General features: G+C 35.7%; 1 protein-coding gene across 1 annotated transcript in view; it reads right to left on the bottom strand.

The window, feature by feature from the left end:
- UBE2G1 (ubiquitin conjugating enzyme E2 G1) overlaps positions 1-16,159 on the bottom strand; it is an 88,207-nt gene that overhangs the window by 10,010 nt on the left and 62,038 nt on the right. Inside the window, exons 3-5 of the mRNA XM_006079676.4 lie at positions 7,655-7,752; positions 4,531-4,709; positions 1,676-1,798 (exon numbers count right to left, since the gene is read on the bottom strand). Of these exons, the coding sequence (XP_006079738.1) occupies positions 1,712-1,798; positions 4,531-4,709; positions 7,655-7,752 (364 nt within the window). The 3' untranslated portion in view covers positions 1,676-1,711. The remainder of the gene's footprint in view (positions 1-1,675; positions 1,799-4,530; positions 4,710-7,654; positions 7,753-16,159) is intronic.

Below are 16,159 nucleotides of genomic sequence, written 5' to 3'. Positions count from 1 at the left end.
ACATGCCGCAGGACAACTAAGCCTGCACACTACAACTAGAGAAAGCCCATCCACCGCAGTGGAGACCCAAAAGAAAAAACTGGAAAAATAAACAAGACTTTGCAGAAGTCTGACAATATCAAATGTTAAAGAGAATATGGAGCAAATAGAACCCTTGTCCTTGCCAACAGGAGTATAAATAGATTCAATATTTTTTAAAATAATTTGGCGTTATCTAATTAAAGTGATGTGTATACACCTTTAACTTAATTCCACCCCTAGGTATACACCCCAGAGAAACTCTTTTAGTACATCTACAAGAAACAAGGATAGCTACCTTCTCTGTAATCGCGAAAACAAAGCAAAATAGGGAAATTCCCTGGTGGTCCAGTGATTAAGACTCAGTATTTTCACTGCCGTAGGCCCAGGTTCAATCCCTGACTGGGGAACTAAAATCCTAGGAATCAGGCAGTACAGCCAAAAATAAGAAACAGCCTCCCCCAAATAAAAACAAAACAAAAACAGAAACAAGAATAAGCAAAAACAACAATAACAAAAAACAAACAAAAACCCCACTCTAGAGAAATAATGAAATGAGAACGAAGAGTAAATTTATCTAATGAAATACTACATAACAGTGAACATGGAATATAACTGTACATAACAAAGGACAATTTCAACAATATAATGTTGAGCAACAAAGTCACAAAAGAATATGACCCCAAAAACACATTATAATTCCACATATATTCAGCTCAAAAACATGCAATACGTTGTTTAGGAATAAAAATTGATGAAATTGTGAAGAAAAACAATGGTAAACATAGAATTGGGAATATGAAAAAAGTATTGGTAGAGGAGGGGAATGTAGGAGATGTAACAGTTAATAATAAAGCTCTTTTTCTTAAAATAGGTGGCCGGTACAAAGATATAGCATGTACTCTGACTTTTTTAGATGCTACGTTTCATAAGTAGGTTTTATCACCTCAATATTTAATTTAAAGAAAGAAAAGCCAAAGAACTTAAATATCACACATTTGGTCAATTCATCTACACCGTGTCTTCTTCTAAGCCAGATGGGTGCCTACTATCTTTGGCTCCTTGATAGACTTAAAGCAGACTTGTGGACAGATGGTATACAAGAAAAGGAAAAATTTTCCTACTGGCCCTGTAAGTAATGAGCAAAGAGATAAAGACCAATTAAAACAAGAAAGGTAGATATTTAATGGTCTTATCAATATATTACAAACTATGGTCTTTCTTTTTTTAAAAAAACTAGGAAAAACTTAAGTCAATCTTTATCATATATAGCACAGTATGAGAAAATATAAGAAATTTCAGTGCCTAGTTTAGTCAAAGATGGCAGACCAAAAGGTAAAAACAAAGAAAATGTAGCAAAAACAAAAGCAAAAACAAAAAAACCCTCTATAATGAGAAATTTTACCAACAGTGAACTACTACCATACTAAATCAGCTTAACACGGAATATCTAGTTAAAAACAGCTGGATTTACTGAAGGAAAAAGCAAGTAGATGACACTAATCTGCTGAGAAACAGCAGATTACTGGACACTACCACTGAAAAATGAAGCCAATGTAAACAAGCAATTCAAATCCCCAAATCACACATTTCTAAAAACACTATGTCATGTATAAAAAAGGCAAAAGAGTAGGATGATTTTTTTAAATGAACTTACCCTGAAATAAGTGAAGTTACAGCTGTTGAATAAATGTCACTCAAAAGCAGTCTCTTGGCTTTTTCTTACACAGCGGGCAACTTTCCTTTTGAATTCTCCATTTCTGTCTTCCCTCCATTCTTTCTGTAAGTACAAAAGTAATAGCAAGTGATTTTATGCAAACTCCTCTTACCTCAAATACCTACTTTAATTTTGAATGTAATGCTTTGGCAATGTGAACACGTTTAAAACGTTAAACAGTTGATAAGATTGAAAACACTTTTGCAAGGCACTCTGCCAGGATACATACAAATTACTTCTATAGGCAAAGTCTCTTTGAAAAAGGAAAGGGCCCTAAAAAGCTTTAGCAATTTTGTATTACACTGAAAAGAAAGCTGCTGCTTACAAATAAGATATCCAGGCTATCTGGAGGATCACCAACTCTCTACTGGAAGCAACCAGAAAATAAAGTAGACAGAACTGTGCCTCCTATATCAAGTAGATGGGTGTAGTGCATCATATTGAGATGATACTGAGTAGTATTTCTAGTGGGGGAGGGGCCAGGACATGACAGTGACAATAACACTATTACTGCCAGGCACGTGAAAAGGGAACACGAAAGAGCGCCAGCATACTTTCACATGAGAAGAGAGCTGATTTGTATTTAGCATGTAAATAGCAGGAACTTCTCACTAAAATGCCCGGCCTATTTTTTTCCCTGTATCATCCATGTAGGGACAGCAAAGACTGTAGAAACCTTCAACACTTGTTCTTGCAGAGGAAGAGATCTGAACAATTTTTTCCCCTCAAAGCAAGGCACCCCAGTAAGCCAATCATTATAGTAAATGATGAGGTAAACTATAATGTGGAAATGCAGAGATTTGTAGATATTTGATAAAGTATTTGTGAATAAAATGTCATTGTCTCTAATTACCTCATTATCATTTCTAAGACATTTTAAGAAAGAGCAATTCCAGTAAAAAAGGGAGGTCAAAACGAAGGAGAAAAAAAATCACCTAAAAAGCACACTCAGCAGAGAGAATTAAGACTGAGAGCAAGGGGGATCAGGTAGAAAGGTATTAAAAAGATCATATGGAATTATTATTATTTGAGTGCACCATGCAGCATGTGGGATCCTAGTTCTAGAACCTGTGCTCCCTGCATTGGGAGCATGAAATCTTAACCACTGGGGCCATCAGGAAAGTCCCTGGAATTACTTTTGTAAGATATAAATCCTCACTACCAAAGAAAATGGCAGTGAAGTCATCTAATAATGGGGAGAAATTTTTCCTGGAAGACCAAAGGTAGATGAAAGAACAATGAAACATGCAGCAGAGCAGAGAAAGCAGCGGCCTAGGGATGTCTCAGTGGGACCCCAGCAAAGAGGGAAAGGACCTACTGAAGAGAACCCCAAAGTTAAAGTTTGGGAATGGCAGCTTGAAGCCACTAAAAAGTGGGGTTGAAAACTGAATGACAGAAAGTTTGGCCTTTCCTTCTACACACACCCCAAATTTTAATACCTTCCTAAAGTATTAATGATGATATATAGATTTTTAAAAATATCTGAAGACCACTAGAATTAGAGCTTCAGGTATGGGTATTTGGTATGGAAAGTAATTACTTCTTCATTTTGGCATTTGACACCTCTCTTCCTCCAACTCACTCTTACTTTTTTTTTTTTCACTCTTAGTTTAGTATCTGGCTTACCACTCACACACTCCTAAGGAGAACCAATTCTGCACACATACACCCCTTACGTTGACTTGACTAAGCATAAAGTTAGAATGATTTTCTGTCAGTGTTTACTTCAATTACTAAATTCAAAAATTCAAAGTCAGAGATTTGAAAGGTGGTTATAGCGCTTCTTGGCCTTTCGGCTAAGATCAAATGAAAGGTGGTTATATATGTAGTGTTTTTCTACAAGTAAGATTTTTACCCCCAAGTTTTTATGTAGATCTGAATTAACAAGAGGGGAAAAAAAAAAGGTTAATTTAACCTGCTGGCTTTCACATATCCTAACAAGGGTTCCAAGAATTAGAACAAAAGGATTTTTAAAGAGGGATAGATGACTGAGGAACTAGGACTATTCTAGATTAAAAAAAAAGACTAATAAAACATGAATACAGGACTTCCCTAGTGGTTAAGACTCCACGCTTCCACTGCAGGGCCACAAGTTCAATCCCTGATCAGGGAACTAAGATTCCATATGCCACATGGTGCAGGCAAAAAAAACAGAAACAAAAAACAAATAATTTTTTTAAAAGGAAAAGAAGGAAGATTTAAAAATAAAATAAAAACAATAATGTAAAAATGAGAAACCTATAATAAAATGATAGGAAACACCATCCTTTAAAAAATAAAAAACTAAGTAAAAATAAATGAATAAATAAATAAAACATGAATACAAAATAAAATAAGTTCCTAAATTCTGGATTCTCCCTCGCCCCCTCTCTCTTTGTTCTTAGGAGCTACATGCTGAAGTATTTAAATATAAAGATCTGTAAAGCCTTCTCAATTTAGCAAATAATAATAATGACAATGATGTTAATAATAACAACAACGTTGCAAAATCTCCGCAATGGTTAATCTATGTGTAGGGTATAGGGTAATCCAATGTTTTGTAGGTCTGAAAGTCTCAAAAATAAATGCTTGCAAATAATATGGACCTAATGGCGACTAGATATTAATAGTTTTACAATTATGTAGGATAGCATCCTTATTCTTAAAAGGTACAACTATTTGGCAGTAAAATAAGATTTATGAGAAAAATAAATGAAAATAAACAGATATATCAATACACATCCACAAACACATACATATAAAAGTATATAGTTTTAATCAAGCTTAATTGAAGGGGAGAGCAGATGTGTCCTTACCGCAGCATCAACATTAGCAGGTGAGTCTCCATTGGGGTCTGCCAGCATAGAAATGACACTAATCATGATGGTTTCCACCGTGTGAATAGGCAGCCAGCGCTCCTCGGGCTTTTCATAACCATATTTATCTTCTCCAGGTTCGTGAAGAATAGAAATGCATACATCACCATTTTTATCAACTGCAAAATTAGAGAGTAAGATTCCAGTTTCAAATACTTTAAAAAATTGGCTATACATAAAATACATATTAGTTGATATGACCCTGATTCCCATGGTATCTGTGTAAGATTCAGTACCACTGTTCCACTGAATATATACAGAAGTTAATGTCCAAAATGGAACCTGTTAACCTTTTAGGAAGACCAGAGATTTTACCAAATAGGATCCACCTGACAAAGCCAAAAGAAATGTAAGCCATGTTTTTCATTTCTGCAAAATTTCAAGTTAATATGTAGATGGTACCTAGCATTTACATGTAATAAATAATGAAATAAATGGTATCTATTGAATCTGTTCATTTATACAAAGTATATGGTCCAAACATCAGCACTGAGTTTCTGTATGATTTCCTAGTTTCCCTAGCAACTTACTGCTTGAAATTGTTGATAGTCAAAGGTCTAAGACTTGCCTAAGAAAAAAATGAAAAATAACATCATAAAATACTTTTTAAATCACATAAAGGCAAAATTATATTTTCAGGGGAAAAAACACACACAAATCCACAAAGTGAAGTGTCCAACTCTTTGCGACCCCATGGACTGTAGCCTGCCAGGCTCCTCTACCCATGAGATTTTCCAGGCAAGAGTACTGGAGTGGGTTGCCATTCCCTTCTCCAAAAAGATCATGTTATATTGCCAGTGAAAACTCATCAGCATACATTCATTAGGTCTCTAATCTATAAACCTATTTTAAAATCCAAGCCATAAATTAATTGTTGATCAAAAGGGGGAATGGGGTCCTATATTCTACTAACTTCTTTACATTACACAACCAAATTTGCAAATCCTATAAAAACCAATAATAATACTTGGATTCATTTCTGACTTCCTACCTAAAGTCCAACAAATTTATGATAGGTATAATGTTAAAGCGTATTTTTCACCCCTGGGGAACCAGCATCAAAGTTTTTATGCATTGTGGCTCTACGACTAATGCTTTCTGAATGCATGCTGTATGCCAGGCACCCACACTTGACACACAGAGTTTAGCAGTGATTGCAACATTTAAGACCCATGCCTTCAGTGTACTGTACATGAGCTATTCAACAATTAACCCTCCTTATCCCAACTCACCTACACCTTCTAATATAATCTATTAACTAAAATGAAATAACTAGATCAAGAAGCAAGAATAACAACAGTAAAACTTGTAACAGCACTATAAAGTTGAACAGAAAATGATAATATAGTGTTAAGATATTTTCCTCACTCACCACATAATATAAATTTTTCCTTGAGAAAAGGAAGTCATATGTTTTTGAGAACATTTAATATCAAATGTTTGTACAAAATTCTATCAGAATCGATTTAAGATCCATTTTCCTTTTATAGAAATTGTTATAATTTAGCATCTTTAAAATTTTAACCTCATGTCATTTCATTTTAAACATAGAGAAAACATTTTAAACCTCTTAGAACGAGGCTTTTATGCTTAATACCTATTACCTATTAAAATTGTAGTATTTTTTTTTAAAGGCAAGATAACTGAGTGAAATAATTGAGCTGATAATTGAGTGAAAAGGCCAGTGCTATCATTCCTCTTAATAATTAGAGTCCATGTATTGCTTTCGTATAGGCTCTCATGTAACTCACAAAGAAACTAAGGCTCCAAGAGGCTTTACCAACAGTAACATAGGCTAATTCATGCAAAAGACAGCATTCAGAAACTTTCTGTTACATTTTCCTTTCAAACAGGTGCAAAAAAATTGACTATTACACACTGAATAATTCAAGAGAAGGCAGGGGAAACTGCCAAGAGCCTAGGAAGAAATGAACCATATGTCCAAACAACAAGGGGCAGATGTGGTCGATTCATGCATCCATACATTGTGCAGGACTATCACTAATGTGTTCTACCAGAAATAAAGTCTTTTTTCCCCTTCATACTGGTGCATACTATGTCTTCTGTGATCACTGCTACCTAAGATGTGATGAAATATGGTGGCCTCCTTGATTCCCAATAGTTTTCCATTCATCTGTTCTAGTCTCTTCTAAGACTCAACTGTTTTTCAGGTCACTGAGTTCTATTACATTTCCTTGTAATAAAGCCTTGGTTTATTCATGCATCTGGTACTCTCACTGATTTTTGCTTAAACTAATATAGAAGGGTTTCTCTTCCTTGCAACACAATGTCTGGATTATGAGAAGTAGAACGCAGACTGGTGTAATAGTCTAAAAAAACAACACTGATTACAAAATACTTACAGTCAAAATACTTAGGAAAGAAATTCTTGCAAGCTCAATCATACAAAACAAGGCCAAAAGTTCAGAGAGACTGTGTATAAACATAGTTTATCTAGACTAACCTTTGGCTCACAAAGTGAATTTTAAATGGTTGTACAACTTCAGGTAAAAAAGTCAATGTCACCATTTGATGCACAGCACTGTTAGATACTTTCCAAAGATCTAAACACACAGAGTTTTATCTCATTTGACCCTATCAATCATCTTATGACATAGGTAAGACATTCCTTTTCCTTATGAAGAATATACATAAATAGTTAAGAGTGTCCATAGTCTAGGAGCTAAGATGAGAAAATAATAATTAAAAATCCAAGTTTAACTACTTCTATGTCCTCTGTAATAGCCAATGAATCACATCATACCTTAGAAATAATCTCAATTTTAAGAGCTCTATTAATGCTGAGTATCACCCATGAACTCATGAACATCTCAGCAGTGAACATCATAGCTGAGAACTAAGTAAATAAACAAACTTTTTCCATTTGATCCGTTACTCTTTCTTTTAGAAGGAATCTAATCCAAGACCATGTATATAACAAACACAATAAACCTATTATAAAAATTCCAACACAATTTCACTGAGAACTAGATCTTATTTATTGACCTTGAAAACTTCAGTGACAGGCTGTCATACTTGCAAATGTAAAACCAGATAAACTTACCATTTGGATGCCAGATTTCGGTAATGAATTTCATTTTAGGAGGCCGAAGAGGATAATCTTTTGGGAAAGTGAGATGAGCTTTAAAAACACCACCTTCACTGGAAAAACAAAAACAAGTTCTTGCCTTTAAGTTCCTGCTTATAAGTAAGATAATTATTAAAACAAACATAAAACAAGGATGCTAGTGCTAACATTATAAACGAAATAAATAATCTGGATTTCAAGCAGTTTACTTACTCAAATACCAAGTTTAATAAACTCTCATACCTACCACCTTATTCAAACTCTCAAAAAACAGTAAAATTGAAGAAACAGCTTTAAAAAGGCATCCAGATGAGATCACGCTACTGTTGGCTACACACATCTTTTCACTGCTTCCCGCTGCACTTAAAACTCAAATGTTTAACACTGCCTATCAGGGTCAAGTTGTCAATTTCTCTATATTGATCTCAACCTGTCACTCTTCTCTCTCATCCCAGTCATTCTTCTTTCTGTTCTTTAAACACAACAAGCTTTTTCTCATCTGAGAGCTTATGCATTTTCTTATTGCCTCTCTGGGAACAGTTGTGCTGACCTCCAACCATCCATCCATCCATTTATTCATCTTATCATTTAACAAGTATTTATTCAGTCTTTATGTGCCAGACACTAGGAGTTCAGCAGTGAACAAAGCATATCTCTCAAGTAGTTTATATTCTGGTGTGTTTCAAAGTAGTGCTGTGCAACAGAACTTTCTGCAACTGGAGATGGTCTACAGTTACGTTCTCCAACATGGTAGCCACCAACCACTTGTAATATGGCTAGTACTTGGTTCTCAAAAAGTTTGAGAACTTTTTGGCCAACCCAATACAACTGATTAACTGAATTTTTAATCTTGTTTAATTCTAATAGCCACAAGTGACTAGTGACTGCTGTGCTTAGGAACTGTTCCTAAACAACAGTCAAAACAACACAAGTTAATGTTGCAGAAAACCAATGAAAAAAGTCAGCCTTATGGGGCAAAAATGACAGTTTCTGACTAGTGACCTTGGTACCGCTGTTTCCTCTGTTTCAAAGGCGCTTCTCCCTTTGTTACAGTCAGAACTCAGCCAAAATGTTACCTCTGAGAAAGATTTCACTTGGCTACCCAATCCTAACTAGCCCCTGTGTCCCTCTATCACATGGACTTCTTTTCCATTTCTTTACTGCAAAAGGAATTCACACCTCTGATTCTTTTATTATAAGATAAATACCCCATAGAGCAGGGTCAGATGCAGGGTCATCTGACTGTGTTTGTTTCAGATCAGTAAATAATAGAATTCTCAGCTCATTAAATGGTTTTCATTCATTAAACAAACAGACATTGATTATCTACCTAGAGAAGGCACTGCTGTACGTAAAAGGATATGACAGAGAACAAGACATTAGAGATCACTGATTTACAGCACTTACCATTCTAGGGTCAGAGGATAATATAAAGAAAAGTATCAGTAATAAATACTGGAATGAAATGAGCAATCTATTGTTAAGTTTTTAAAAAGTTATCTACAGAATGAGCCCATTTGTCTTTAAGAAGAAAAAGTGAGGGTATGTTTGTATAGAAATAGAAAAATGTATGGAAACATGATACCAATACACCAAAATGGTTAACTCTGAAGCATGGGATTATGAGATTTTTTACTTTCTGCTTTGTACATTTTGCTATCACTTGAAGTTTTAACCAAAGCAAGTATGTATTCTCATTACTTTTTTCTGATCATAAAAGCAAGATGGCAGACGGTGTTAAAGCAAGGTAGATCATTAACACCAAATACTTCTGAATACTTAGGAAAGGCCACTGGTCTCCGAGTAAGGAACATGTTTCTTTATGCTTACATACATGCTTCTTTCTATGAAGTGTATTAAGTATACAGAGAGTCATAATGTAAAATATTTCTGATTATGGGTTGTGGTTTAAAAAAAAAAAAACTTTGAAAACCACAAATACAAAAACTAGGCAAGAATCCATGTAAAAGAACATCAGAACAGCTACCACAAAGCCCATGTACTTTAAACCATTGGTAAGGCTATTCCCTGATACTAAGTTAGCTTTCCCGGATCCCTAAATTTTGACTGATATCAGATCCACTTAAAAGCTTTACAACAGCTGATTGAAATCCCTACCATGAAAGATTACCTTAGTCTATTAAAAATTTTGATCAAATTTAATTAATTGGATTATCCTTAAAAGTTTAAAGTACACAATTTTTTTTTGTCTGCAATGTCCTCAGCCATTCTGAATCAATCATGCAAGTCTTTAGTTTTTTTTTCCCTATAGGTGGAATCCTTAACTTCTCTAACACCTGTGAAAATCATACTTTTTTTTAAAGCCTAAAACTCAAAACATAGTGTACAAAACATGGTTAAATAAATATTAAAATGTCACATATTCACTATTTTTCAAATACATAAAGATGCTACTATGATGAGCAAAATCAAAGTTTTATGAAAAGCATCAATGGTTTAAATGATGCTTTCCTACTTTCTCTTCACAGAGATTAACAGTGTAAGAGTATAACTGCTATATATTACAGATATATCATATTACATATATGATTACTAGCATGATATTCTAGGCCAGTTCAAGTTTCTTCTATTAGACTTCCCTTACTGTCTTTGTATTAAATGTATAAAAGTCTTACAAGGATAAGAGCCTATCATTCTACCTTGTCAGATCCTATCATTCAGCCATATTTACTTTCTTTAAATGATATACCATATGTGCCATCAACATTGTTCTTTTATATATTCCTTTTCACATCTGTCTTCTGTTTATTCATTTTTACCTGTCACAATTCATCTATTACCTTCATAAAATATTTGATGGCTTCCAATGTTTTTGCTACTACAAACAATAAAACACTGAACATTCTGAACACTTTCTAGGCACAAGGTTTTACCCTAGAAATGAAACAAGATGAAGTTTAAATAACTGTTAAAAGTCACACGGATAATAACAGTAGTAGACTCGGGGAGGTAAACAAAGATATTCTCCAAAACTCACATTCTTAAGCACTAAATGAAAAATGATACGGTACTGCCATGGATCAATCAATTTCTAAGTCAGACAGGCACCAGGTTCATTCCTTCCGAAAGTTCATACAAAATATATAGCTCGTGCAGCTAAGTTTTAAACAGACTGTGTAAGAATTTTGTTACTGTAAAAGAATATTAATCCAAGAATTTGGTTAGTCAACTCTTTGTTTTCTATATCCATCAAGGTGAGGCAATAACAAGATACATATAATCTTCCAAGATTCTACAAATTTTTCACACCATTGCCAGAGGTAGGAAACAATATAAAACATACTTCTTGAGCACACCAGCCATGAGTGATGAAAAAGAGATACAGCAAAAGTTACATACCATTTATTAATACAAATTTATAAAATTTATAATTCACGGTGAAACCCATATCTCCTAAAGTTTCTTTCAAAACCTACTGCCGCTCCTACCTGATATTATTCTTTCTCTGGATATGGGCAGCTAGTCACAGTACTTGATAATCATTAGTCTGAAAATAGCAGGTTGTCACACCAGTTTCAGATTATTTTTCATAGAGAGAAAGCCTCAAGAATCTATTTTTAATATCTCCAGAAGCATTAATTAATGGCAAGTGTTAGTTGCTCAGTTTATGTCCAACTCTTTGTGACCCCATGGACTGTAGCCCACCAAGTTCCTCCATCCATGGAATTTTCCAGACAAGAATACTGGAGTGGGTTGCCATTTCCTTCACCAGGGGATCTTCCCGACCCAGGGATCGAACCCAGATTGTGGGCAGACTCTTTACTGTCTGAGCCAATGGCAAGAACAGCAATAAAAAGTTAATACTGTGTAAAGATAAATGTAACAGCTAAATTAATACTCAAAGCAACTATCAATAAAGTAATGCCTGAATATACCAGTTATTGACACATGGATTGTAAGGAGTGTGGGGTGCCCTCTAGTGGCTAAATGAGGGTTAATGACACCACCATGAACTACACTAGCTTTTAAAGAATTTTAGTACAGAAATCATTCTATTATTACAGAAATGACCTAATTAATTACTAAGTGATGGATCAATCACTTAGGTTTGCTCACATTAACTACTTTCAATACTATAACCCCTCCTCCCATTACCAGCCTCTCTGTTTCTCCTCTTACTTACACTTAAGATCTGTGTCTCATTTCAAGTAACACTCCCTCCAACAACCACGAGAAGGCCTCTGCCCTCTTCACTCCACTGAAATTTCCTTACTGTTAAATCAACAAACAGCATTAAATACTTGATTCTTGGTGGCATTTTATAAAGTTTCCTTCTATAAAGCCTTCTATTAGATGTCTGGCTAACTTCCTCTGCTTTTCTCAGGGCCCTGGCCTAGGCACATGTGTGCCATCCACTGGGCAAGGCTGTTGATCTCCCTACTTCAGTCCATTTCTTACACTATGCATGCACGCATGCTTAGCTGCTCAGTTGTGTCTGACTCTTTGAGACTCCATGGACTGTAGCCCACCAGGCACCTCTGTCCCTGGGGATTCTCCAAGCAAGAATACTAGAGTGTGTTGCCATGCCCTCCTCCAGGATATCTTCCCAACCTAGGGATCGAACCCACATCTCCTGCACTGCAGGCAGATTCTTTACTGTCTGAGCCACCAGGGAAGCCCAAGAACACTGGAGTAGGTAGCCTATTCCTTCTCCAGGGGATCTTCTGGACTTGGGAATCAAACCAGGGTCTCCTGCATTGCAGGTGATTCTTTACCACCTGAGCTATCAAGGAAGCCCCTTCTTACACTATAGATCGCCTCCCCCCCCAATTTTTTTTAACAATGGTTTAAAACATTTTACCACAGAAATAAAATACAAGTAAGCTGAAGGAAAATAAAATTTATAATTCCAAAGTTATGATACTTAGAATCTGATGCATATTCTGAAATATAAATCTGATAACTCTTGATGTAAAACTCCCCAGTGGTTATGCTTTGTCCTCAGGACAAAAGAAAAATTCTAACTCCTTAACAGTGTTTACAAACATTTTCTAGCCCTCAACTCTCTAGCCAACCTCATTCTTTGAAATTCCTTATAGTCATTTTGCTCAGTTGCCATCCCCTTGTTCTGTCCCTTATTTTCCAGGCCTATGTACACAAACATTTCTTTCTCCCTATGAAATGCTCAATCCCTAGCTTCCCTTCCACTTATCCCCATCTCCTACTTATCCCCATCTCCTAACCCAACTGCTACTGCCATAGTATCTGTCTAGTTAATCCTTACCCTAGCTATTGGCAATCCAAAATCTCTTCAATCCCAGAATTAAACCAAATGTGGCAATCTCATTCATCTTGTCAGTTACCAGGTAAGGAATGATGAAGCAACTTGATTCCAACAAATGAGACAAGAGTCTGCTGGAAAGCTTCCAGAAAAAAGGCTTTTCTACATTGAAATACATAAAAAATTACTTTTTTTCCCTACTTTTTTGACTTCAGCTCACTGAGACTTATTTGTTTTTTTTTTATTTTAATTGGATTTATTTATTTTAATTGGAGTCTAATTACTCTACAATATTGTATTGGTTTTGCCATACATCAACATGAATCCGCCACGGGTGTACACATGTTCCCCATCCAAATTGGGGATTGGATTCCAAATTGGAAAAGAAGAAGTAAAACTCTCACTGTTTGCATATGCTATGATCCTCTACATAGAAAACCCTAAAGACTCCACCAGAAAATTACTAGAGCTAATCAATGAATATAGTAAAGCTGCAGGATATAAAATCAACACACACAAATCCCTTGCATTCCTATACACTAATAATGAGAAAATAGAGAAATTAAGGAAACAATTGCATTCACCATGAATTCCATTCATCCACTACAATGAAAAGAATAAAATATTTAGGAATATATCTACCTAAAGAAACCAAAGACCTATATATAGAAAACTATAAAACACTGGTGAAAGAAATCAAAGAGGACACTAATAGATGGAGAAATACACCATGTTCATGGATCGGAAGAATCAACACAGTGAAAATGAGTACACTACCCAAAGCAATCTATAGATTCAATGCAATCCCTATCAAGCTACCAACAGTATTTTTCACAGAGCTAGAACAAATAATTTCACAATTTGTATGGAAATACAAAAAACCTCAAATAGCCAAAGCAATCTCGAGAAAGAAGAATGAAACTGGAGGAATCAACCTGCGTGACTTCAGGCTCTACTACAAAGCCACAGTCATCAAGACAGTGTAGTACTGGCACAAAGACAGAAATACAGATCAATGGAACAAAACAGAAAGCCCAGAGATAAATCCACGCACCTATGGACACCTTATCTTTGACAAAGGATATCTTTAACAAGTGGTACTGGGAAAACTGGTCAACCACTTGTAAAAGAATGAAACTAGAACACTTGCTAACACCATACACAAAAATGAACTCAAAATGGATTAAAGATCTAAACGTAAGACCAGAAACTATACAAGTCCTAGAGGAGAACACAGGCAAAACATTATCCAACATCAATCACAGCAGGATCCTCTATGACCCACCTCCCAGAATATGGGAAATAAAAGCAAAAATAAACAAATGGGACCTAATTAAACTTAAAAGCTTCTGCACAACAAAGGAAACTATAAGCAAGGTGAAAAGACAGCCTTCAGAATGGGAGAAAATAATAGCAAATGAAGCAACTGACAAAGGATTAATATCAAAAATATACAAGCAACTCCTGCAGCTCAATTCCAGAAAAATAAACGACCCAATCAAAAAATGGGCCAAAGAACTAAACAGACATTTCTCCAAAGACATACAGATGGCTAACAAACACATGAAAAGATGCTCAACATCACTCATTATCAGAGAAATGTAAATCAAAACCACAGTGAGGTACCATTTCACGCCAGTCAGAATGGCGGCTATCCAAAAGTCTACAAGCAATAAATGCTGGTGAGGGTGTGGAGAAAAGGGAACCCTCTAACACTGTTGGTGGGAATGCAAACTAGTACAGCCACTATGGAGAACAGTGTGGAGATTCCTTAAAAAACTGGAAATAGAACTGCCTTGTGACCCAGCAATCCCACTACTGGACATACACACTGAGGAAACCAGAATTGAAAGAGACACGCGTACCCCAATGTTCATCGCAGCACTGTTTATAATAGCCAGGACATGGAAGCAACCTAGATGTCCATCAGCAGATGAATGGATAAGGAAGTTGTGGTACATATACACGATGGAGTATTACTCAGACATTAAAAAGAATACATTTGAATCAGTTCTAATGAGGTGGATGAAACTGGAGCCTATTATACAGAGTGAAGTAAGCCAGAAAGAAAAACACCAATACAGTATACTAATGCATATATATGGAATTTAGAAAGATGGTAACGATAACCCTGTATACAAGACAGTAAAAGAGACACAGGTGTATAGAACAGTCTTTTGGACTCTGTGGGAGAGGGAGAGGGTGGGATGGTTTGGGAGAACGGCATTGAAACATGTATAATATCATATATGAAACGAATCGCCAGTCCAGGTTCGATGCAGGATACAGGATGCTTGGGGCTGGTGCACTGGGATGACCCAGAGCGATGGTATAGGGAGGGAGGTGGGAGGGGGGTTCAGGATGGGGAACATGTGTACACCCGTGGCAGATTCATGTTGATGTATGGCAAAACCAATACAATATTGTAAAGTAATTAGCCTCCAATTAAAATAAATAAATTTATATTAAAAAAAAACTGAGACTTATTTTTTTAATTGGAAGCTCTACTCTTATCTCTATATAAGAAATACATAAAACACAAGCAGAAACTACTTTCACTTCTTCCTTTTCAGCATACTCTGAAATGCTCAAAACTGTTGTAACCATTTTACTATCTCTGTCAAGAAAACAAATTTTCTTATTTTCTAAGCCAGCTAAAATCAGATTTCTTTTGCTTATAGCCAGAAGCCTACTAATACAGTGACTAACTCTTCAGTTCTCACTTTAGACATCTCCTCCTCTGGGAAAAATTCCCCAACACACTGAAAACTTGCCACACACCCAGTGAGTTCTCACCATATCCCAATGCCTCCCTCCATCATGGCTGTCCCCAAAATGTATTAAATAATTATGCAATGAGCAGCTTTGCCAACTAAACTGTAACCGCTTTGGAGCAGCACCTATTAAGTGATTTAAGCCCATGTTCGTAGCATCTAGCATTAAGAGTGCTCAAAAAATTAGGAAACTAAATGAATGAGTAGTGTAAATGCCTACAATGCTTTATTTTTGAAACAATTCTAAATGGGAAGTTGCTAAAAGGGATGGCCAACACTCAATAAATCTTAAACCCACTTCCTGAAGGCTTTATAAAGAATTTCATAACTTTCAGCATGTGAGTTTTAGAAAAGGTCATTCATAAAAAGGAATCATACCCAGGTAAATTTGGATGATTATTATAAGGTCTGGCTTCATTGTTCACAGGATGCTCAAAGTATATTTGGCACTGAGGTTAAACTGTA

The sequence above is a fragment of the Bubalus bubalis genome, chromosome 3 (assembly GCF_019923935.1).
Source record: "Bubalus bubalis isolate 160015118507 breed Murrah chromosome 3, NDDB_SH_1, whole genome shotgun sequence".
NCBI classification, from domain to species: Eukaryota; Metazoa; Chordata; class Mammalia; order Artiodactyla; family Bovidae; genus Bubalus; species Bubalus bubalis.
This window is presented reverse-complemented; position numbering and strand designations above follow the sequence as displayed.